The sequence below is a fragment of the Podarcis erhardii genome (genome assembly GCF_964252035.2).
Source record: "Podarcis erhardii genome assembly, chromosome: 2".
NCBI classification, from domain to species: domain Eukaryota; kingdom Metazoa; phylum Chordata; class Lepidosauria; order Squamata; family Lacertidae; genus Podarcis; species Podarcis erhardii.
The window spans coordinates 30365732-30389569 of record NC_138498.1 but is presented as its reverse complement, the minus strand read 5'-3'; the positions used below and the strand labels follow the sequence as shown (position 1 = coordinate 30389569).

At 45.2% G+C, this 23838-nt stretch overlaps 1 protein-coding gene across 1 annotated transcript; it reads right to left on the bottom strand.

Moving 5' to 3' along the window:
• Window positions 1-10374: 10374 nt before the first annotated feature.
• On the bottom strand, window positions 10375-18234 carry NPTX1 (neuronal pentraxin 1). The gene is made up of 5 exons (XM_081850552.1): window positions 17683-18234; window positions 17082-17289; window positions 15813-16057; window positions 14521-14700; window positions 10375-12220 (listed from the first exon to the last, which is right to left on the bottom strand). Exons 1-5 carry the CDS (start codon window positions 18193-18195, stop codon window positions 11999-12001), a joined length of 1368 nt encoding a protein of 455 aa, XP_081706678.1. The 5' UTR covers window positions 18196-18234; the 3' UTR covers window positions 10375-11998.
• Window positions 18235-23838: the final 5604 nt, after the last annotated feature.

The following is a 23838-nucleotide window of genomic DNA, read 5'->3' as shown; positions in this document are numbered from 1 at the left end:
CTATTGTATAAAACATAACAATATTGATGTAAGAGGTGGGGGGGAGTATTATTTGAGCTGCGAGTCGTGCTGCTCTTGTAGATGAAGGGAATGGGAGGGGAAGGGAACAAAGGCAAAAAAGCCAAAACATGAAAAGAACCCCCTCTTCAAAGCATTCCCCAAACCTTCTCATCTTCTTTGCCTCTCACTTCCATACTAATTCCTCCTCCTTGCTTGCCCACTTCCTTCCAGAGTGGAAAAGCCATCCCATATCCCAAACATTTCTCATCCTCGTGGTGTAGAAATCTTGGCTCCTCTGACAACTGGGGAAATAGATGCAGATGGAAGGACAAAGTGCCTGTTTAGGACTAGTGACAATAGGCTGGTGACTGCTGACAGCAACAAAGTCTGCATCACCACATAATTGCATTGGCTACTTCCATGGGGAGGTTGTGCTTAGGAACCCAGTTGAACCAGCCCCAATAGCCAATAATACCTGATGGGATCCTAATGGCAACCCCACCCCCTGCCTACACAGGCTATGCTTGCTTATTTTGTCATATTATCAATTCACCTGGAAGTGTGCTGTTTTAGTATAATGCACAGGACACTGCACAGTATAAGCAATTGAGACAGAGTTCAGTGACCCAAAGAGCTTGCAGTCTAAAGGGTGAGCGTATAGACAGAGGAAGGTCAGGGCTGAGAGAAGCAAAGGAAAACAAAGGATGGAATGAGCAAATTCAGGGGAAAGTGTTTATGGATGTGAGGATGCCACACTCACCACCCTCTGAGAATAAAATAAATAAAAAGAAAGCTCATACCAATAACTAACTTAGTTGGTCTCTAAGGTGCTACTGGAATGATTTACCGGTATTTTATTTTATTTTATTTGATTATTTTATTTTATTTTATTATTTGTTTTGTTTTGTTTCGACTACAGCAGACCAACACACTACCTACCTGTAACTAGAACCCTCTGAGAAACAATGCTAGTCCTATTGAGATTCTTCTTTGTTTAGCTTTCCTTGAAATCCCTCTTGGGTTTCTCCTGAAGAGGAACCTTCAAAGCTACCTTGAAACTTTGCTTGAGGCAAAATTCAGTAGCAAGTCAAGTCCCAAACCTGATCAGGTTTGCCCACTGCAGGGAGAGTTTCCTCCAGATATCCAGCGCTGGTGAAAGGCCTTTGAGAATACCCATGGAGAGGAATAAGCAAGAGTTTCCTTTGAATGGAAAAGCCGGGTTTTGTATAGACTATCCGCTGTTCTCCTTGTCTAAAATAGACAAGGGGAGAAAGAATGGGCTCAAAGTGTTACTGATCACATTTAGCCTGGATGTGAGGGGAAATGGACTCCCTGTTAAGTGTGGAGGTACATTGGAATGGGTTGCTTATGAATGTGGTACAATCATCACTAGAAGAGCAGGCTAGACAAGTTTATGGCTAGATTAGTTTAGATAGTAGCAGTATAATTGGACTGGATCATACCATTTCCAGCCATATGTTCAACTCTGAAGCTGAAGGTACATAGACAAAGGTAGTTTTAAGCACGTTCATATGTCTGACAGGGGAATGGACTTGATTAAATCCCTTCCACCTCTGATTCTATAGCTCCTTCCTAGCAGAAAGTATCACATAGTTGAGCATGCTTGTGGATGCTCAGAAAGCTACAATCATGCACTGGGGAAATAAGTGTAAATGAATGCTGGAGACAGAGAGATAGAATGTGAGGGAAAAGGTCCTTAGATCAAAAGTAAGAGTTACTGGCAGGAGTCTTGAGCAAAAAATTAAATGGAATAGCACATTCCAGTAACTATGTTTTATGAATCAGTCTGCTAGATCTGTGGCTCCTAAGCATTTTGACTTTCAGGCTTGTTTCCTAAGACTTGTTGGCATGTCAAAATGGAATAAATAATTTTGAGGAGACACAGGATTGCATGAGCCTTTTGAACATGTCAGTATTCGGTTGCATTTTGAGGTGCTAAAAATACAATCTAAATACTTGGTGACACCTTCCAGATATCGCTTCTGGGGTTGTGAAGACAGCACACTCCATCTGACTCATAAAACACCAATCATCAGATGTGATGTGGGCAGGAGACAGGATGATCAGCAAGTGTTCCATTTAGATTGTCATGAAACCTTCCTATACAGCTGGTGATTACTAGGAAACAAGAGTTTTTACCTTTTGTTGTGGCATACATACAGTCATTTAGAAGAATATACAAAGAACGTACCCAGGCTGTGGACTGATTAACTCTTACACATTTTGCAAAGCTTAAAGGTCCCAGTTTTGAATGAATCCCATTTTCATGATGTGAGAAAGCACTCACTGTTCCAAGTTTCACTATGCCAATGGAATCATTTCATCTTAGTGGCATAGTGTCTGTTCTTCTCCAAGGCAGCAAGAAATCTATATTTTTACACCAGTGATGAGAATGTCATTGTGAATTCTGGATATTCCAAGCTCTCCTCATTTGAACGAGTGGCATGGGAGTCAAAGTGTAGTATGGTTATGCACTGAAATAATTGGGAAATACTGTCATGCAACCTGACTATAGGGAAAGAGAGTCTGGGGTCTGATAACAGTGTAATGAGTGCTGTACATATATCTGGAGGAAGTGGAAGGAAAGGAACTTCATGGAGGAAATATGAAAAGACAGGACTGAAGTGAAATAGCTAGTAGATAAGGAAGGGAAGGCTTGGGGTGTATTTTAGAAGGACCTCAATATTTCAAAGTAATGTATTTAATGTGTACACAAGTGGCCTATTCATTCAAATGTGAGGTATATAGTTTTTAAAAAATTAAAATCATCCAACGCACACAAACATTTAGGCCATAGCTTTTTATTTCCTGCCAGTGAGAAATAAAATGGTTGGCATGCAGTTTTATCTGGAAGGACAGATCTTGAAGCTGAGGCTCCAATACTTTGGCCACCTCATGAGAAGAAAAGACTCCCTGGAAAAGACCCTGATGTTGGGAAAGATGGAGGGCACAAGGAGAAGGGGACGACAGAGGATGAGATGGTTGGACAGTGTTCTCGAAGCTACCAGCATGAGTTTGACCAAACTGCGGGAGGCAGTGGAAGATAGGAGTGCCTGGCGTGCTCTGGTCCATGGGGTCACGAAGAGTCGGACATGACTAAACGACTCAACAGCAACAACAACAAGTGCCTCTTCATGATAGGTCTCTACCTCTGCACTGTCAGCCTCTTTGGAACATCACCACATCTTGCAATAACAAATTTTACTGGGTGGGATCCAACATAAAGCTATCACAGTTGTTCCATCAGTGCAAGCATTTCTGCTTGCCAGATGGAATGCTCTCCCCTCTCCTCTCCCTGTGCACTATTCTGGGGAGCTCTTCCAACCTTTCAGTGTGGATTGGGGGGTGAGGAACTAGGAGGAGTTGGAGGGAAGCTCCACTGTGCTAGCAGGAGCCCTTGAGCCGACGTCTGCTGGCCCACTGGGTTAGTTGAATCCAGCCCATAGTTTAACTCGCAGCCCCAGCCTCATTTTATGCAACTACTAATTCCTCCTAAAGCTGTCCCCTTCCATCCCACAATAGTTCTCTCTGTCCTGTTCATTTCCTCCTTACCTCTCCCGGCTTTTTTAAAGTGTTCCTCTTTCTTTCTACATAGTTTCCAAACAATTGGGAGTGACAGTATTTTTTGGGTAGTAAAAATTAATCAATTTCTGAAAATTCATTTACTGGTTCCATGACTTGAGAGAAAGAATCCTCCTCCCAGCTGTTTGGGAGGTTTCTGCTATATGTGCATGCATGCATATGCATTTATGCATTGCACATTAATGTCAGGAACTGCTTTCACTTGCTTTCCAGAATAGTAGTTGTGTTGGTCTATTGTACTAAAAAACAAAACAAAAATCATTTGTATACGTATTCGAAAATGACCCACCAAACCCATTAATGCTTGCTTCTGAGCAACCCTGCGTAGTATTGGAAATTATAATCTGAGGTGGCCTTGGTGAAAACTGAAGCATGGTGGTCTAGCCTGGATTAATTAATCCAGAACACTTTTGTCTCTGGTTCAACCCATCATCGGCTCTGATGCTGGCCGCTACTAGAATGTGACCCCCCCCCAACATATTGCCCCCACAGGAATGCGGACCTCTACGGGGGGGCTGGGGGGATTTCCCATCTCTGTATTAGTCCATGGGATGAAGACGGCATGTTTTTCATCATAGTAACACTTGTCAGTGCTAGGCTAAGAATGCACTTTTAAAGCATCACAGGGTGACTTCTGTTGTGGTGCCTATGACTGGCATTCTTTCACAGCAGATGGAACACTGGGCTGCAACAAAAACAGCTCTCTCCCCCAGTTTCTGTGGAGACTCATCTGGTTGGAAGCCAGACACCGTTGTATGGAAAGAGCAAACAGGCGTGGTGGGGGTGGCGGTGGCAGAAGAGAAGGCGGATGGGAGCTCTGTCAGAAACACAAAGTAAGCTCTGCATTTTGCCACATAAAAATAGCATTTTAGTTGCAAAAGTAACCACTCCTTCTGGCCATAAAAAGGCTGTCCTTAGAAACAGTACTTTAAAAATTATTATTTAAAATATATCTTATTGAGGCCCTGTTTGGCCATAAATGTTTGTGTGAGAGAAGCAGCCACAATGGTTCAGCTGCAACTCTGTGCACACTTACCTTGGAGTAAGCCCCACTGAAACGCCAGGGATTACTTCTCAGTAAACATGTTTAGTACTGAGCTGTGTTTTTCTGAAGAATTACCACGGGAACCTGCAGCAAAATGTTGTAGTACACCGTCACATCCTAGCAGGAGGGTGCCTGCTCATAGTTCCAGTCAACCATGCCCTCCTCCAAGTTTTCTGGTACATTCCTACTTGCCTACTAAGCATGTCCAGTCCCCTTTTGGACCGGGCTGGGGGCAGGAAGTTGCCCCCTTGTGAGTTTTGTTCTGTAAATGTACTTCTGCAGACCTTGGGGTTTCCCTAAGCGTGCTGATACCTCTCTGTTGTCCCTCAGTGGCTCCAGTCCTATCAGCACTTACCACTTGAGTTGACTATTATTATTAATGATAATTTTATTATTTATACCCCGCCCATCCAGCTAAGTCGCTCCAGCCACCCCAGGCAGCTTCCAACACACATAAAACCATAATAAAACACCAAACATTAAAAACTTCCCTATACAGGGCTGCCTACAGGTGTCTTCTAAAAGTTGTATAGTCATCTTTCTCCTTGACATCTGATGGGAGGGCGTTCCACAAGGAGGGTGCCACTACTGAGGTCTTCTGCCTGGTTCCCTGTAATTTCTCACAGTGAGGGACCCTCGGAGCTGGACCTCAGTGTCCAGGCTGAACAATGATGGTAGAGAGGCACCTCAGGTATAAGGGGCCAAGGCTGTTTAGGGTTTTAAAAGTCAGCACCAACACTTTGAATTGTGCTCAATTTAGAGCACAGCTTAGAGGGAGCCATTGAGATGTGGATATTATATTTGTCTGTGAATTGTTTTGTGTCTGCGTTACCTTTAAGCATGTCTCTAAATACCTAGAAAAAGCAGAGGGGTTGCTCACATTCATTTCTCCTTCTCACGATTGCCATCTGCTTTTGGTCTCATAGGTCCTAGTATCCCATGAATCACTATGACAACATGCTTGAGTCTTCTATCTCAGTTGTAAGGTATGGTCCAAAAAAAGGCAATTGGAATCATTAAAGTGACACACCAACCCTTTCATTCTTTTGCACCCTCAAGAAATGTAAGGCATCACTGATACTGAAAAAACATATCATATCATTGACCATCTCAATGGAATCACACTTGTGTTTTTACCCAGAGGCACAAGCTCCCCTGTAAAACTAAAATCTTGCCACATCTTCAATATATGTATGCATTCAGGAAAGCATGTCAAGAAAAGGTTGTGCTCAAAATATCAGGTGGCCTGGCTGATCACTTACTCTTAATTACATGCCAGTTCCCTGTTGCAGGCCAGCACTGTTCACCTGGCTGCCCAGCTTCTCGTGTGAAACAACTGTGTGATTAATGGAGTTGACAAACACACCCAGCATCCACTGAGTGTGCCACTCACAGTTGGCATTGCAAGCCCCAGGGTGAAACGAAAAATATACCCAAACCACTATATCCTGTATATGGTGAACACTGCAAACTCCTCTGTTCCATCCTCTATGGTCTTCAATCCTTCTGGTTCTTGAGCGGCAGAAACATGCAAAGGTGGTGCCAAGGAAGAAAAGTTGCTCCTTTTTGCTAATAAAGCAAACTTTATCCCATTACAGAGAGATCTGCTCAAGACAACTACATACTGGGCAGTATTCCCAGGAATCCACTTTCTCAAAGTTGTTTTCTGGGGAGGTCTTCCATCCCTTTGCTGAATCCTCAGTTTCCCTCTGTTAACCCAGTATTATTGGGTGAATGACTTACACAACCTCTATTAGCGGATGTAATAATTGGAACTGAGTAGGACTGAGTACATTCCCTATTGTCCTTCCTCTCACCGAAGGGGGGAAGCTGACAACACTGGCTATTTCATTCAGCCAGGGATGTACCCTCCAGATGTTGGACAACTCCCATCATACTGCCCTCCACAGGTAGGCTTGCTGGCATCCAGGTTTTAATTTTTGGTTCCAGGTGAAGACCTTTTTATTTGCCCGGGTGTTTTAATCTTTGTGTGTGTTTTGTTATACTGTGTTGTATTAATGTTTTAGTGCTGGTAGCTTTATTTAATTTGCTTTTATGTTGTGCTTGGCGTTTTCCTTTTGCTGGTTTTAAGCTGACTGTCAACCGCTCAGAGAACATTTGTTGTTGGACAGCATACAAATATTGTAAATAAATTAAATTTGCACCTGTTGCTGAAATTCTGGCTGCATGTGCTCCAAGCATTTGCAGATTTGTTTGGAATTATTCCTCAGGAAAGAAATATGCACTGCTTTGCTTCCTAAGAATAAGAGGCCTTCTCCCTTCCTCTCACTCCACCAAAATCCCTCCTCCTTAGTGAGCAATGTGCATAGAACCATTTAAAAAAGAAATAGGGCAAACTCTGACCTCAAGCTCTCTTAGAGAGTAGAGGCTTTACGTTAGGGTCACATGCACATAATGAAGGAGAGCCAGGTTTCAAGATGCTGTTTCCCTGACAACCAGAAGGCAGGGATGAAAGAGAGAGACGGGAGGTGACTTTTCAGAGATGTCATTAACTGGCCCTGCCAAAGTGGAAGTTGATGTGGTGTCTCTGGGGCTCTCAGGGACATAATAGGACTAGGGCTTGTCTGTGTAGCATGACCATAGCTGTCCTAAATCATTCTTGGAGATCCCACCCACTTCTTTGGTGTTCCCTCACTTGCATCTCCTAGTCTTTGCTGCTGAGAGGGAGATAACGCAATATCACCACTGAAATGCTAGTTTACCCCTCTTGCTTTGTCCCTCTGGTCTCTTGAAATACCAGTGCCAGCGAAAGAGGTCAAGAACAGGGGCAGGCTGCACGAGACAAGCACCAAGGGATCAACCAATTTGTTTACAGCCCTGTCAAGGGTTCAAGTCATTGAGACAGGGGATGAGAAGATATGTTGCTCAGTCTTCTTATCCCACTATAGGGGAAAAAAACAAGTAAGAGGTATGTGCAGGAGATCAGCTGGATAGAGATGAAAGCAAAACTGGGCACCCCAAAGCAGCAAAAGCTGGCAACCCTAATTGTTTAGACAGAAGAACTGGCAGGAAAAGGGAGATTACCACAGACAATGGTCAGCTGGTTCACTTGGCCAGAGAGCATATGCAGTTGTTTTCAGGACTGGTTTTGCAGAACCATGGCAGCAGGCCACAATCTGTGCTGCAGGTGTGAGATCTCTGCTGCTGCCGCCGGCTCAGCAGCACAAGACATGCTTCTTCCCAATTGGAGCTGACTTTGGGAGTTCCTGGCTGTACTGGGGTCCTTTCTGGGAGAGGAAAGTTTGGTGGGGGAAATGACTGCAGCCGTGTTGTCTTTCATCACTCTTTATTGTGTAAAAATAAATTCGACAATTCATGTAGTTTAAGCAATAAAATGAAAAAAGGAAAGGAAAAAAAAAACAGCATGAAGAACCAGTAGAAACAGTGCATTTTAAGAATTGCTGATGTGGACTGTGGATGTAAGATATAACATCAACTCATTCAAAACCCAGTAAAGACTGATAGCAAGAAATAGGAAAAATATACAGCTTTGGTTAACAGAATGACAACTCAAGAAACATTTATCCTCTTTCACGCTGTACAGTATATACAATTTTATCACTATCACCCTTTTTATTTTTTTTTATTTTGGCAAATCCTGCGCAATTTGGACTGGATTTATTTACCTTGACATGTTTTCCCCCCTTCATCAGTTTACACTTAACATTCATTATTAGTTACAAGAAGGTTTCCAATAAGGGTCGTTAGCAGATCGATCTTACAAGGTAGAATTTTGTTGGGATTGGTTGGTTTTGCTTTTAAAGAGCACTGCTTAAAATATGCTGCCCTGAGCCAAGATTTAAAAGTAAGATAACTAGGCTGTGTTTGTGTTGATTATGTTTAGATAGATTTCCACCCCCCTTTCCTAGTGCTTTAGCATTGAGATTTCATAGGGTGGTCACATGACCCACTTCAATATCTGATGAGCAGCAATCTTTCAATAGTGCAACATCGACCTTGAACTGCTTATTACATGCCCATCCATGCTGCATATTCATTTGCCACAGCTTTAGGGTAGGTCAAAATGGCTCAGTGAGCCTCACAAATTCTATCCTTCACGCCTCCCTTTTCACTCACAGCCAAGAAAAACTCCTTGACTGGGATGAGAGAGGGCAAGGTCGTTTGAAGGGGTGATGGCTGCAAACTATTAGTACAAACCATAAATTCTTTTTCTTAAAAAAAGAAACCATATAAAATATTATTTATCTCAAAATAAGCTTTGTCATCCTTTTATCCTTCATCTGTAGCTCAAAAGTATTTTTTTCAGGGAATACCTGTTTTTCTACATATATTCTTTTCTAATAAAAATACCTTTCTTGGTAGTAAACTCCTTTTACAACAAGAGAAATAATGTGTGTGTATTTTGTTTTACAAAAGCAGAAAGGCTTGACATTTCAAAGAGTAGCTAACCCTTCAAGGGAGAGAAAATGCTGATTCAACTAATATCACATTTGAGCTGTGATTTCTATACACTGATTGTAAGTTAAGTCCTAGGGAAGTGAACAGGACTTCTAAGTTACCCATGTTTAGGACCACTTGCTTCGCTGATTACCTAAACTGGTGTGACCTTATATTCTTCAGTGGAACTGGCCAGTGAAAACACCTCCTTTAGAAGGAGGCCTTTGGGAACTGTCAGACAGTCTTTAGGCAAACACATGCACTGCCTGTGCAGTGCTCTTTACTTGTATGTATGTTTTTATAAAAGGGCATTACCTGAGAGAGGCATGTATTATTCAGTGCAAGAGGGGACATCAATCGTATTAAGCAGTAGGCTTGAGTTTGGCTGGATCAGCTATTTATTCTGTGCTCGCTAGAGCAGCCTTGGTGCTGAACGGACAGCTCCCAGGGAGTCTGGCATGGAAAATACTCACCCATGGTGGTGCTGAAGGGACAGCTCCAAGTACATCCAGGTTGGTAAACATCAACAGGACTGATTCAGCAGCACAGTGTACGTTGCACCGCAGAAATGCTTAAAGAACAGCTCCTATAGCTGCTTTTTTAGGACAGCACAACTACTGGATTAAGAGCTCTGGCTTCTCCAGGACTTATAGGAAAAGACAAAGCTGAGTGGAGCAGTTCCCATGGATTGCTTTTTTTTAAAGTTACCAATATTTTAACTGGTGGCTCTTCTTCTCTTTTTTAATACAAAAACGTGTAGTGCTGTTTATCATGGGGAAGAATGCTGTATCATTAGCCACCTTTTTCCAGCCATACCTGACCTATACTATCGTGCTTGGATGACTTTAGTTTTTGAATTGTTTTTAAAGCATGAACTATCACTCAGCAAACCCCCCACAGCTCTGCATTAGCCCATGCAAGCAGGCAAGCATTAGACCAGGTAAAACACGATTGAGGCACCTACTGAAAACATGCAAGAAACGACAGTACACCCCTTGCCTTCCCTATAAGCCTGCAGGAAATCTAAGGGTACCATAAACTAGGACGGAATCTATAAAGAGCACTATGCAACCCATTGTCACTAAAGGTGGTAAAATAGGCACTCTTATCTAACCAAAACACAATCCTCACAAGAAAGGCCAACCGCTACACCTTTCCAGCCTCCTAAAATAGTTGGTGCCCTTCAAGATGCAAACAGCTCCGTCTATAGCACGATAAGAAATGCACATTTTGCCTTTTTGCAGAGGTTTATCTGAAGGCTCAACATACAGTCTGTTAGGTATCCCTTGTGCTGTTCTTTTTAAAAAAACAAAACAAAACATAGTGCAGGCTCTGTTTCTGGTTATTGGGCAAAACAGATGCATGGAGAGGTCACAGCCTCTTCTTAATTCCCTGGGGCTTTGGAGCAAAACCAGGATTTGCCCTTTATTCAGTTTCTTGACACATTTGCTTAAAACCTCTCTCAAGCAGTTCCTTATTCCTTTCACAAAGGAAGAGCTATGAACCTTTATGAAAGTGAAGTATACCTCAAATCTCATTGGGTCCAATAAGCACAGGGCAGGCAAGGCTCCTTGCGCTATACATCCTGCCACCTGCAGTGAACCCAATTTGTATTTAAAAGGCAAAAATCTCAGCTCAGCGGTATGGCCATGGAAATCGGACTGCAACCGCATGCTTTGCATCCGACTACCACTAAAACTCCCCCCTACCCCAGCCCTTCAGGTTTATGGCTCTTAGTGAGAGTAAAGGAGCATTGGTAAGGGTTTGGGAATGCCTCATAAAGTCATAAGAAAATAGTCCCATCTTCAAGCCAGGTATTCTGGGGAAAGGCCCAGGGTGCATTACCTTTGGAGGGGAAGGCAAGTAGGAGCCTGCTGTGGAACTAGGAAGGGAGAGGTAAGGGGATGGACCAGGTGATTTTCTGCCATCTTTGGGTCACAGAGTTTTGGGAGAAGCAGTAATCAATGCCTGTGGAAGGAAGGTTTTCTGGACTACGCATAGGCTTTGTGATGGCTAACAGAGGCAGATCCTTTAGGCTGTACAGCAAAATGAAGGCAGACAAGGGAAGGGAGCTGCTCTGCAGCTCCATTAAAATAGGTAGGAGCCAGCTGCTCCTACAAAAGACCAAGGATCTGGACAAGTCGTCTAGGATCCTTGAGCTGGCAATGCTCCTGAGTCTCACATGTACCCTTGGGGGGGCAAAGATGGCTCTGTTTGCTCCAGCCATAGCCAGAGGTTTACACAATTGGTGGGGGAGCAATGAGGGACCTGAAGAATTTCAGAGAACAGTCCTACCCCCCCACCCCTCGAATCTCCTAGTCAAGCCACCATCATGCGTCTCTCAAAAAGCGTTTGTCCTCCTATCACTCAGAGAATAATTCGTAATAAAAAATAAATATCTGCCCACAGGTGACTGGCTGCTTAAAAGACATAGAGTAGAGTAGGAATATAGAGATATCCTTTAAAAAGTATATGCAAATGAAGACAAATGTGCTGAAAGAGTCGCACCAGCCCAAAGGCACTCAGGCATTGAAACAAAGTTGGCAAGCCAGAAAAATCAGACCATTCATGATGAGACTTCATAAAGCAAAATGGGAAAAAGATAATAAAGTCTCGATCCAAAGGAGAAAGGGACAAAAGAGGGAGTGAGAGAGAGGAGTGGGGTGGGGGACAATGAACCCTCTCTTCAAAACTGTAAGGTTGCAAAGTCCCAGGTTGCCTTAGAGTTGACTGAAAAACTCCAAGTCTCCTAGATTAAAAAAAAAATGTGATTGATTCTTTAGAACAAACAAAGAAGATAATTTTTAAAAGAAAGACAGAAGAGAGAAAGGAAATAGATTTGTCCTTAATTCATTCCTGGGTGAGGAGAATGTCTGTTAACCAAGGGTTAAATGGATTTGGAATGGGAAGGGTGGGGAAGAGCAGCATTTTTTAGTTGATCTGACGGCAGGCTTCAAATGTCCATTTGGTGGCTCCACCATAAATATCAATGTTGGTCTCGGACCAGGCTATGACACTACCAGACAGGGCTTTGGTGCTGCACGTGGCCAGGTTGTAGATCTCCCCTGGGGTGAGCTTCCGATCCCAGATGTTGAAGTGGGCTAGTTCTCCCACAAATGCCTGGGTGGCATCAAATCCACCTCCAAGTGTGTCCTTGAAGAGAGAAATTGAAGATAAAAGATTTGAAAACATCTCACCCTGCAAATATGCAATATGTATCCTTATCTAAAAGTTAGTTTTCTGAACCCTAACCTGAATTAGTAGGATTCTAAAATGGCATCTCTATTATTTTACATTTTGGAAAACCCTAGGGCATTTTTGTTGGGTTCTTCATTTTCTTTTTGCCTGAAAACCTCAAGAAGGATAACTCTTTGTGCTGGAATATATATTGGGATGGCATGCACATTGAAAAATTTTTTATTAAAAAAAAGAAGACCCAAGAGGTAAGTCAACACTGGGAATCCTACAGTCTTGACAGAGTAAACACTTGAAATGAGCCAGAAAGCTTTCATGGCAGCATGCAAAGGTCAGCAGGAATAAACTGCAACAGAGAAGTTCAATAAGGAGGATGCAATGTGTAGCCTTTTAAGTGCATTTTCCATGGATGGAACTTCCAAAAATAGAAACTTAGGCCCCTGGTTCCAGCAGTGCCAGTATGCCTGGAAGAGGGGGTGGAGATGGAAGTTGTTCCCGGAGGAGACTTGCCTGCAGCCTGTTCTGTTATCTTCTGTTATCTTCTAGGTGCTAGGAAAAGACCTTCTAATTTTACCTTTACAGCACTGGATAACTCTGTCTCTAATTAGTAGTGTTAAATTTTGCAGTGTTTCTATTTTCCTTTCATTCTGTGGCATAAGGCACTCTGAGAATTTTGAATGGCAGTACAGATTTATTTTTTAATTTAAATTTCTATGCACATGTAAACGAAGGCCTCACATGTTGTTTTGAGAGAGGAAGAAGACAAGTGGCCTTAAAGAAATGGGCCGTGGTGATTTGCTATGATCCTCCATCTTGAGACTTTTGTGGATGTGAAAATATTCTTTAAAAAACTGAAAGCCTGCACCAGAATAATTGGATACCATGACTTTCGCTTTCTGACTATGGCAATGTATCTGAGTGAGCATGTTGTGTAACTGGCAGGCAGAGTTGATCTATGTCACTTGTGCAATAAGTGATGGGGAAAATAACTGCTTGTTTTTATGAGAAACGCAGGAAGGAAATTTAGATGCCCTGTAGTCTGTAATTCAGTGTGAAATAGTTGGTTAGCTTTAGACATAGAAGCAACGAGGACAGGACCCTTTCCAGGACTTGCATATCACCCTGTAAAATTTGAATTATAACTCATGTGTGTGTGTGTGTTTGTGTGTGTGTATCCATGTGCAGGTGTAGATGTTAGGCAGCATCGTTGTCTCTACCACTGTCAAAATTATTATGTGCCCTGAAGATCCCACTTGTTCCATGGGAACGTCAATCTCCATTCCTTTAACATTATGAGTGGTTGTGTATGCAAACATGTGTGTAGTTCACGGGGTAGCTAATGTGGTGTTGCTAAATGTTGCTAATGCCAAATGTTGCTAAACTCCAATTCCCATCAGCTCCAGCCAGCATGACCAATGGTCAGGAATTATGGGCACTGAAATCCAGCAATATGTGTGGGGACACCATGTTGGCTACCCATGGTTCAATTGTTCTTTAATGTGCATGACTAAAGGGAACAGATTGGTGATTTTCTGTGTCTCCTACTCATTTTAGAAATCTCTCACCACCACCCCCATACCATTTGGTCCCCCCCCCTTATCCCTCCCTCTCTTTAATTCCCTTCTGTTCTTATCTGACGCCTAAGACACTTCATCAAATTTTGCCACAGTTGTTGTTTTTAAGAGGCAAGTTTCCTGTACTGCCCATGGCAGAACCACTTTGCATTCATCTAACAAATGTACTAAATGCTGGCTCTGACAGGCAACCTATGAAACTATCGCTGCAGTAAGCCTTATGCTGTAGGTTCAGAAGGTATGGAACGCCAGTGTGGCAGGTTGACATAATCATGCTACATTGGCACTGGAGACCCCGGCATATGCATGATGAGACCTGCTGAACAGGCATCTGGAATACAAGGCGGATTCTACTATGTAGCATGTGAAGCTGCAGTCCCCAGCATTTCCTGGTATGGCTGGGAGAGATCCATCCTCAAAACCCTGCAGAGCAGTTTCCAGCCAGTGCTGAAAATCATGAGCCAGGTGGACCCAATGGCCCGACTCTGGCAGTTTCTTGTGTTCCGGGGAATATCTAGGTCTACTAAACTTAATCCAGAGCAGCACAATCTGCAGGTTTTAACTATAATGCCTAAGCACCTTCTCTACCAGTCTTTCTAATCAAATTGCTGCAAACCTTGTACAGAACATGGATAAATTCCAGTGGCCACCCCTTCCTCCTCCGCTGCCACCATGCTACCTTACCTGTTCCTGTCCCAAAACAAGGACCCCTTGTGGCTTGATAGGATGATAAGGGGCCAGGTTTTCCCCATTGCCTCGTTGTGTGCCATCTTGATAAGCCTCCCAGACACCATCCCGGGTTGTCCATGTGATGCAGATATGGTGCCATTTCCCATCGTTAATGACAAAAGGAAGCTTTGCTACCTGGTGAGAGAAGAGGGAGATTGCTGCAGTCAGGCATGCCCTATAACAGCAAAAGTATGAACTGTACAGTACTAGAGACTTCACCAAGCTAGTGGTCTTCCCGAACCTGCCCTGTTATGTAATACTAGAGAAACATTCGATTTTCACATGAACTACAGAACCTTCTGATTCTCTATCCCATTGATAGAGAGATGAAGGTTTGATGGGGTGGCAAACATTCTACCTTCTTAAAACTCCAGTAAGTGGAGATAATGACAATGCTTATTTTAACTTCAAGGACACAGGATCAGGTTTTCTGACCCTAACTTGAATTAGTAGGATTCTAAAATGACATCGCTATTATTTTATATTTTGGAAAACACTAGGGCATTTTTGTTGGGTTCTTCATTTTCTTTTTCCCCGAAAACCTCAAGAAGGATAACTCTTTGTGCTGGAATATATCTTGGGATGGCATGCCCATTGAAAAATGTAACACAAAAGGAACGATCACACATGTCAAAATGTGGAGGTGCTGCCACACAAGCTAGGGTTTTTAACTAATAATAATAATACTGTGCATATATAAAGGTTGTTCTTTAATGGCATTTGTATTTCATTTTGGGCCACAAGAATAAAAATATTGAATGTCTGCCTGGTAACATACACAGTGCTATATAATGACCTTAAATTTTGGAGAAGGGATTAAGGAACTGGGGCTTCTTAAAAATCACCTATTTCTCTGGAGGGCAAGCTAAATATAAGCTCCTCCAATTCTTCCCCCCCCCCACCCAGATATCTCTGGGTGTCTTTATTTAAGTTGCTCCAGAAAAGGGGGTTGGAGCCTGGGGGGGCTTTAACTCACTTCCTTTGTTTTCACTTTGAAAGCAAAGCTGCTGAATTCCAATACTGCTGGCTGCAGTATCGACCAGCACCAGTGGTTTGCAAATACATACTCACCATGTGCAAAAGATGCCACAAGGTGTTTGCAAAAAGGGTGCAGAGTTTTCATTATTTAGCCATTATGTTAAATGCTGGTTTTGTTGCCACTTGTTTTATTAATTAATACATTTCTCCCCTCCTTACCCTTAAAATCATGCCATGGCAATTAAAGGATTAGAACACTGGTCACTTACCTTATCATTGATAAGGATCTCCATGGGATTATTTCCCCACTCAATAAGCACTAGCTCATTGGCTTGTCCAGGTACTGCATAAGAGAAGGGTGTGCCCACACCTGGGGAGGCATTCGATTTTATCCACATGCAAATAGTAAAGGCGTACATCTCTGGCAGGCTTTTCTTCACCTTGGCATACATATAGTTGGTTCTCAAGGGGAAAGTCAGCTGAAACTTATCTGTTGGCCGATTGTCTTTCTGGCCTGAGGGAAGATAGAGAGGGTGTTTGTCAGAGATCTTGAAGGGTACTGAGGCTGCAATCATATGTACTTACCTGGGAGTAAGTTCCATTGAACTCAGTGGGGCTTACTTCTGAGTAGACATGCATAGGCTTGTGCTGTGCAATAGGATTGCACATGAAATAGGGTCTCCTATTTGAATAATAACATAGATGTAATTCTAAAATGTACAGGAAGGTCTTGAGTCTCCTTCAGTGGAATTTTGCATAGAATTGTCTGTCTGTCTGTCTGTCTGTCTGTCTGTCTCTCTGTCTCTCTCTTCATTATATAATGAGCCTTAAGATGGCACTGTTTAAATCCCTCCAGCACATTTCGGCACTCTAATCCTAGTCACATGGACAGCGCTTGGGGAATAGGGTCTTTTCTCTCCTTTCCTCTCCCACTCCCCCTTTATTTTTGACTATAAAGCTAAAAAGTGCTAATGAACACAGAAAAAGGAAAGGAGCACAGTATTTGTCTGGACACAACAACTGGTTCTGTTGAAGTTTAAGATGCACAAATTGCTTAGAGGAGGGAGAAAATGTTAAACAGCTTGTCCTAGGTCACTTAGAGGGTAGACCCCAATGCATATAGACGAATGAATTATATTAGCAAGTTGAAGGTGCATTTTTTCTACATAGGTGTGCCGAGTCAAAGATACTTTGCTAACATAGATTACGTAGTTCTTCCCTACTTTACCAGTATCACTTTGGAATAACAAGATATCATTATTTACTGTCCTTTCCCATTACACATAAACACACAATCACAGAGACACACTCACTTTTGTCCATGAATTCCAGGGAGGATCAGAGTTGCATTTGCTCATAATTTAAATGAAAAGTAATCATTTCTTCATCTCTTTTAAACAGAAGGGGGGGGGGGAGAGAACTGCTTTGTAAGGTGGGGGGGGCACGAAGGTGAGCTGTTTTTCTCAGGCTGCCTCCAAATGTGTAATGGAACAAAATGCTGATCATTTAAATCTAAGCTTTTCTCAGCTTCTTTTTACCTTTCTCTAGGTCACTGATCCTTTGGTGAAGGGAAGTTAAAGTGCTTTCTATTTTTCCTCTTTCTTCAGTCTCGTTCTTGGGGTTGTACTTGCCTTCTTCCAGGCTGTTAATTCTGGACAGGACTTGCTTCTCTAAGTCGTCGATGTTATTCTGGAGTATCTCCTTCAGGGAATTGGTCTGGCTGGAAGAATTCATCCTACTGAATTGCTGCACGGGGTGGGGAGAAGCAAAGAGAGTAAGTGGATTGTTGCAAACCAAATTAACACCACAGCATTATTTACCACAGACTCATCCTGATGTTTGCTACCCTGGCAGCTAAACTCACGGGCGGCTCTCCAAGCAAAGGAGCACCGATTTATCAAAGGGAAGCACCGAAATTGCCACAGAACCCTACTGTATGGGAGTGGAGCGGGATGGGGGGTGGGGGGGAAGTGGCAGAGAATACTTCACATTTTGCTGCAGACATTTTACCTCGGGAACAGGGCAAATGGTGAAGCATTAAATCAACACCGAAGACGGTAGGGGCCGGCCATCCCAAAGCCACGTCTGACGTGTCTCCTTTTCTAGTTCTAAGGAAAAACAGAAAGGAGAAAGTTGTACCTCCAAGGTTTCTAGTCTTGTTTTAAGCGACTGCAAAGTTTGCCCAAGTTGGGTCAAGGTCTCGGCAGCCGGAGTCCGGGACAGATCCCCCATGGTGTTTTTCGAAGAGCCGGTCTGCTTCCTGTTGGAGCCCCCTCCCGTTTTGGATTCACTGGGGACCGTGTCGAGCGAGCTCTGGCTCTCACACCTGCCCAGCTTCGTGGTTAGTTCCCTGATGGTTTCCTTTTGGTTCATGATGGTCTCCTTTTGCTGAAGCACCGTTTCCCGCAGCTGTAGCACGGTGGTCTTCAGGTCTTCCGTGCTGCCGCCGCTCTGCATAGAAGAAGTGCACATGTCCGTATCCAACGGCACCGAGGTGCAGATAAACCGGGTCTGCCCGAAATTCTGGGCGCATCCTCTCAAAAAGAAGAACGAGGCCAACACGAGGCTGCACCGCACCCCTGCGAACATGGCCGGGGCAAAGTTCCCAACAGACGCGGCGCCCCGGAACGCTGGAGTTACTTTCAGCACCATGGAACTGTCCGCCGAACTGCTGAGCCGACTGCGGTACGCGGGCTGCTTTTATAGCGCGCGGGAGGGGCTACGAGCCCGCTGACGTCACAATGGGGTGGAATCCCTGTTTAATTGCCTTGCGAGCGCCCAGTTCCCCTGTTCCGGGCAGCCGAAAGTGGAAGGCGAGGGGTCCCGGTGGAATTGACTGAGGGGGCCTGGGAATTGCCTCTGCCGCCTCCGCTTCGCGTCGCGAATGGAACGGTGGACTGGGAGAGCCCGCGGTGGGCGGGGGCGCCCAGGGAGCACAGGGAAAGAAGAGTCTTCGCTGTGGCCGCTGCGTAAGGCTCGCTTGCACGTGTGCGGCGCAGAGAGAGGCAGCGCTTCTCGGCCCGGCTGGCAGCGAGGCTGAGAAGAAGCGCGGTGTGTGCCTTCAGGGTGCTGAAGTGCAGGAAGGGGTGCGCAAGGTCATGTCTGCGGTAGCTCGCGCTGCGCTGGAGCAAAACTTAAGGCTGCAGGCTTAGAGAACGCCGGGCGGTGGTAGTGGGGTGTGTGTGTGTGTGTGTGAATGTGTGTCCACGTGCGTGTGTATAACCCCTATGTAGTATGTGTGCAATCGTAGGAGCCAACTCCTAGGGGCTGAGCGGTCTTTGGAAACCAGCCCCCCATAAAATAATTGAGGGGACTGCCCCCTCCCCAAGTTGATGGGCATTGCCATTCAAATGGTGTGTGCACCGCATCATGTGATTAATTATGCGGGGCAAGGTGTACCTCCCCCCCCCCCCAATATTTTATTCATGTTGGCACCCTTGTGTGCAATAGTCACTAGCTGGTGTACTTGTGTTTTCGAAGGAGTCATAGTGGGTGTAAGAAAGGGACGGCTATGTTATAATCAGGATAAGGTTGTATTTGGCGGCGGCGGGGATTAACCTGTGGGCCCCCAGGTGGTGCTGAAGGCCAACTCAGGTACTCCCAGTCAGCATAGCCAGTGGTCAAAAAGTATGGGTGTTGTGTAATCCGGCAAGGTCTGGAGGACCACAAGTCCCCCCTCCCTTCCCTTGATGATTGGAGGTTGTGTGCTTAAGTTTTAACGCTGGAAGATGCTACTTTAGGATAGGAGTCGTCTAGCCACTTGACGATTTTCAGGCGCAATCCAGCCCTGGGGATCTGTGCACCAATGACGCACACGCAAAACTCTTCCAGAAGCCTGTGGTGTGTCACAGCTCTTCATGTGTGTCACTATGGCAGGCGTCTGAAAAGAGGAAGCTGTCGTGACACGTCTGAATGAGTCCATCCATACCTGGAAAGAGGGAGTGAGAGCTCTTTGCTACAGCCCTTGCTACCCCTCAATCTCCCAGCTCCTCAATCTCCCAGTGCGTCAAGCAACGCCCCTGGCCTAAAATCCTTTCCTCCTCGTGCTGCTCGCTTCTCTGGAGCATAAACCCTCTCTGTGATCACTCAGTGGCGAGAGAATTTTGCTCATGCTCAGAGACCCACGACTGTGCGCCCTGACACAAAGGAAGCTCTGCTCTCAATCCAGCTCCGCTGTCCTTGGCTAATTCGTGTGGTCGCTGCTTTTGCTTCAGTTATGTTCCCTGTTTTGGGAAGCAAAACCGGGCAGCTGCTGCAGGATTTGTTCCCAAAGCCGCGCTTGCTCAAGGAAGCAGCGCCCGCCTTCCCCTCGGCCTCTCGCGGGAAGCTCGCTCTCATTTCTCCTTCTTTGCCCCCCTTTTCCGATCCGAGGAGGACCATTTCACGGGCTCTGGGTCGCAGCAGCCATCCAGCCAAGCAGGAGCGTGATGATGCGGCCTGAGGGGAAAGAAAAAGAAAAGAAACACACCCGGATACTTTGCTCAGGGCCCTTCTGCTGCCGCTCCTCTTCCCAGCCAGGAGATTCGCTTCCAGTAAAGCAGTCCATGCTTTCCCGCAAGAAGTATCCGCCCGAGGGATGCGCCTCCGGAGCAGACAGCGGAAGCGGCTCATTTCCTCCCGTTTCTAGTGGCACCGACTGAGTGCTTGAATGACTGGATCGTCTGCTCCTTTGCCAGGGCACCGGATACCTTCCCGCACCGCGGCGCCTCTGGGGCTTTGGGAGCTGAGAATGAAGCGAGCCAGGCGATCTCAGCCTCATGTCCCCTTCTCTTCCTCCCCTCCGGAGCTCGTGGCCGCGCCAGCGCTGGCTGGAGGCCTGAGGAGGGGTCTACGCGCGTTGCTGTTGTGTCCCGAACAAAAGTTACCCCTCCAGAGCTGCTCTTATCGAATTCAGTGGTGGTGGAGAGGAGGGCAAGGTTCGCACAGCAAGCTTGAAAGGCCTGCATGTGGGTATTAGACTAGGAGAGAATGCAGCAAGCAGGTTTTTAGAACATTGGTTCTGGTTGATTTAAAAAATAAATAAACACCAGAGTTCAGAAGAGCTCTTGGTGTTCCTGAGGAATCACAAATGGAAAGGGAAAGGAGGAGACTTTAGGGAAAGATGGGGAGGGGCACTGGATACAGTGCCGGATTTATGTATAAGCTAAACAAGCTATAGTTTAGGGCCCCACTCTCTTGGGGGCCCCAAAAAAATTTTAAAGGAAAAAAACTGGATTTACATTTCCAAAATATAAGATAAAAAACAAATAAAATAAAACCTACATACAACAACCTGTTTTGTGTTGTGTAGGCTCCTATTTGTTATGTGCAAATGGCTTTAGATACCATCTAGGTCCATAAATTACCATACAGCACATATTCAACACAAAAAGCAGCAACAATTTGTTGTTGACAAAGGACAGCTGGACATATAAAGGGCCCCATTGCCTTCAGTAGCTTAGGGCCTCATCAAACCTAAATCCGGCCCTGACTGGATAATGTACACAAATGGATTGTAACCAAGTTTTACTCAAGAGCAGACCTGCTGAAATTACAGTAATGAAGTTCATCAAGCACTTTTATTTCAGTGGGTCTACTTCGAGCAAGACTATCATTGGCCTCAACTCTGTAATCTCAAAAAGTGTTGATCAGTAAGGGTTTTCTGGTTTCCATTGCTTTGTTGTAGTGTTCAGGGAGGAAGGGGCAGGCCCTCTTCACGGCAACCCCTGCAAGCCATACCTCGTTCCTTTTCGAAGAGTATGCAGCAAAAATGAACTTCTGACCAAAGCACACATTCAGTAACAAGCCAGGCAGCTTTGCTTTAATACTCTTATTCTCATTAATTTATATATGATTTTTCAGTTTTATACATTTCAATAATTTTACAATCATTTTAACATTTTGAAACTCAACTTCCTTCCTCCTCTTTCTGCAGTTCCTTAAATTTATTTTTAATACTTTCTACATTTCCAAATTAATTTAATTTGCTCATTTATTCAAGCGGCTTAGTCATGCTGGCCACATGACCCAGAGAAACTGTCTGTAGACAAACTCTGGCTCCCTCGGCCAGTAAAGCAAGATGAGCGCTGCAACCCCAGAGTCATTCACGACTGGACATAACTGTCAGGGGTCCTTTACCTTTTTTTTTATAACACTGCAGGTTATTACAATAATCCTGCCAATGTTATTATCTGTTTATATTTGTAAATATGCAATAAACCATTTCCATTCTTTTATAAAAAGATTGCTATGATGGTTTTTTATTTTTCCAGTAGGTTTCGCCATTTCTGCATAATCCATAAGTTTTTGTATCCATTCTTCTTTCGCTGGGACTTCTTTCCATTTCTGGACACACAAACAGGCGGTTCTTCGCTTGGGGGATTGCTTTAATATTCTATCCTCATTTTTTTTTTAAAAAAAGAAGAAGATGTTATGGTAGACTTAAAAAACAAAAACGACCACCTCTGCTCACTACTGTAATTTGTGACATTTTGGTTGGCCTTTGGGGGTTTTCGAAACCCAAATCGCCATGCCCTTCCTCTCTGCCTCTGCTTAGCCGGCCTCGCTCAGAGAGAAAAGTTCCATCCATTCATTTGGCCTGCGGAGGTTGGGCAAGTCAGGCCCCAAGAGATGACGTTGAATCCGGTGGCACCGCCTTCTTCCCTGCCCCAATTCTGACCCGCCCACGCAGGACGCAATAATAACAGGCGCTTCTTTGCTTGGGGATTATTAAGCCAGTGCGACTCCCAGTTTCGGCTGCGGCTTAATGTTCCAAGACTGGCTTTTGTCTTTCCAAGCGGGGGAGGCAAGAAACGGCGTGGTGTGGCTGCGTGTGCTGCCAACCCGTGTCCTCTTCCTTCCTCTTCCCCGGTCTGGGCATCGGAGGCCGAGTCACCTGGCGCGGTGGTGGCGGGGCTTCCGTTTGCGCCGGGGAGGCCCTTAGCCCCTTTGCAGAGCGCACGGGGTCAGGCGGGGCGAGGAAAGCTCCTTTGCCGCCCACACGCCACGGATAAGGCGGCCTTGGCGGGTGCGGCTGCTGTTACTCTGGAGTAATCCCGCCGAGGCCAGCTGCGGAAGCCCACGCTGGGCAGGTTCTGCCGGCTCTGCGGTGCAAACGCTGAGGCCCGCCAGCTCGCCGCTCCCTGGCGAGTAGCGGGGCTCCTGCCTGCTCAAAGCGGCTTTCTGACAGATTCCCCTCTAGCTCCAGCGGGCAGGGCTTTCTCGGGAGGAGCTGGAGTAGTAAAGCGGGGTTGGATGGGGGCTTCCATTTTGAGGCTTGGGGAAAAAGACATTCCCATCAAGAACCCCTAGTTTAGTCCCACTTTCTTATCTGGACCAAAGCCAGGTGTGTCATCACCTTGCCCACCTTCCTTTTAGGCAGAGTGAAGTGGCCACCTGGGAGCAGTAGGGAGGGCTTGGAAGGCACAGCTATGTGTAGCTTTGACTGAGGCTGCTGCTCGCAGGTGCACCAGCTGCCAGGCCAATCTGCTTCTGTCTGTTGAACTGCAGGGGCAGCTTGACCTTAACCTTAGGCAGGAAAACTGTATTGTGCTGGCCCTGACCAGGCCTTCAGTCATGAAAAGGTGATCTCCTTTCTCCAGGCATCCCTGCTCATGCCTCAGGTATAAGGTATCTCTGTCAGAGTCATGCATGGCATTAACCACAGGTAGACAGTTTCCTTTTTCAAGGCTTCCCTATTTTCCGCTTAAATCCTCTCTGCTGTCCTCCAACCTAGTGACTTCAGAACTGCCATGCCGAACGCTCAGATCAATAATAGAACACTGGCAGCTTTTTCTGTATTTGCAACACCACAGTTTTCTGTTGCTGGCAATAGCTACCCCACTCTCCCCTCTTTGAAGGCAGATATCTTGCTCCCTCCCCACAAGAGCCCCCGCCTTTAGAGCTTTAAATCCAGATGAAGCAATATACGGTAACACACATCCTTTATTTCCGCCCTCCACATTTCCTGAGTAAGAATTTCACTTGCTTAAAGGATTAGCAAAGGAGAGCAGCTTCTGGTTGTAACAGGGAGAATCAGCTTCTGGAAAACCACACTGCTTCTAAGCCAGAGGCAAGGCAAGTAGAGAGGGGAGAGGGCTTCTCACACATCCTTCAAGGGAAAAGAGGGAGAGGAGGCAGAATGCTGCCAGCCTCGGGCGCTAACTAGGAGCATCTGCACTGAGCAGCACCGCCCCCCCCCCCCGGCAAGGGAGCAGAAACTTGCCTACCTGCCAGGGGGTAAGATGCCAATAGCAGCCAAATATTTCATCAAGGGAAATGCAAAGCCAGGAAGCAGAACACTGAGCGTAGCCTCCC

What these genes read in the sequence shown, in the direction of transcription:
- NPTX1 (XM_081850552.1), bottom strand. Translation starts at nt 18,195, where the DNA reads ATGGTGCTGAAAGTAACTCCAGCGTTCCGGGGCGCCGCGTCTGTTGGG. An exon ending in CAAGACTAGAAACCTTGGAG is followed by an intron (nt 17,290 to 17,682) that starts GTACAACTTTCT and finishes CACCCCGTGCAG; the next exon opens with CAATTCAGTAGGATGAATTC. An exon ending in TTGTTTTGGGACAGGAACAG is followed by an intron (nt 12,221 to 14,520) that starts GTAAGGTAGCAT and finishes TCTCTCTTCAAG; the next exon opens with GACACACTTGGAGGTGGATT.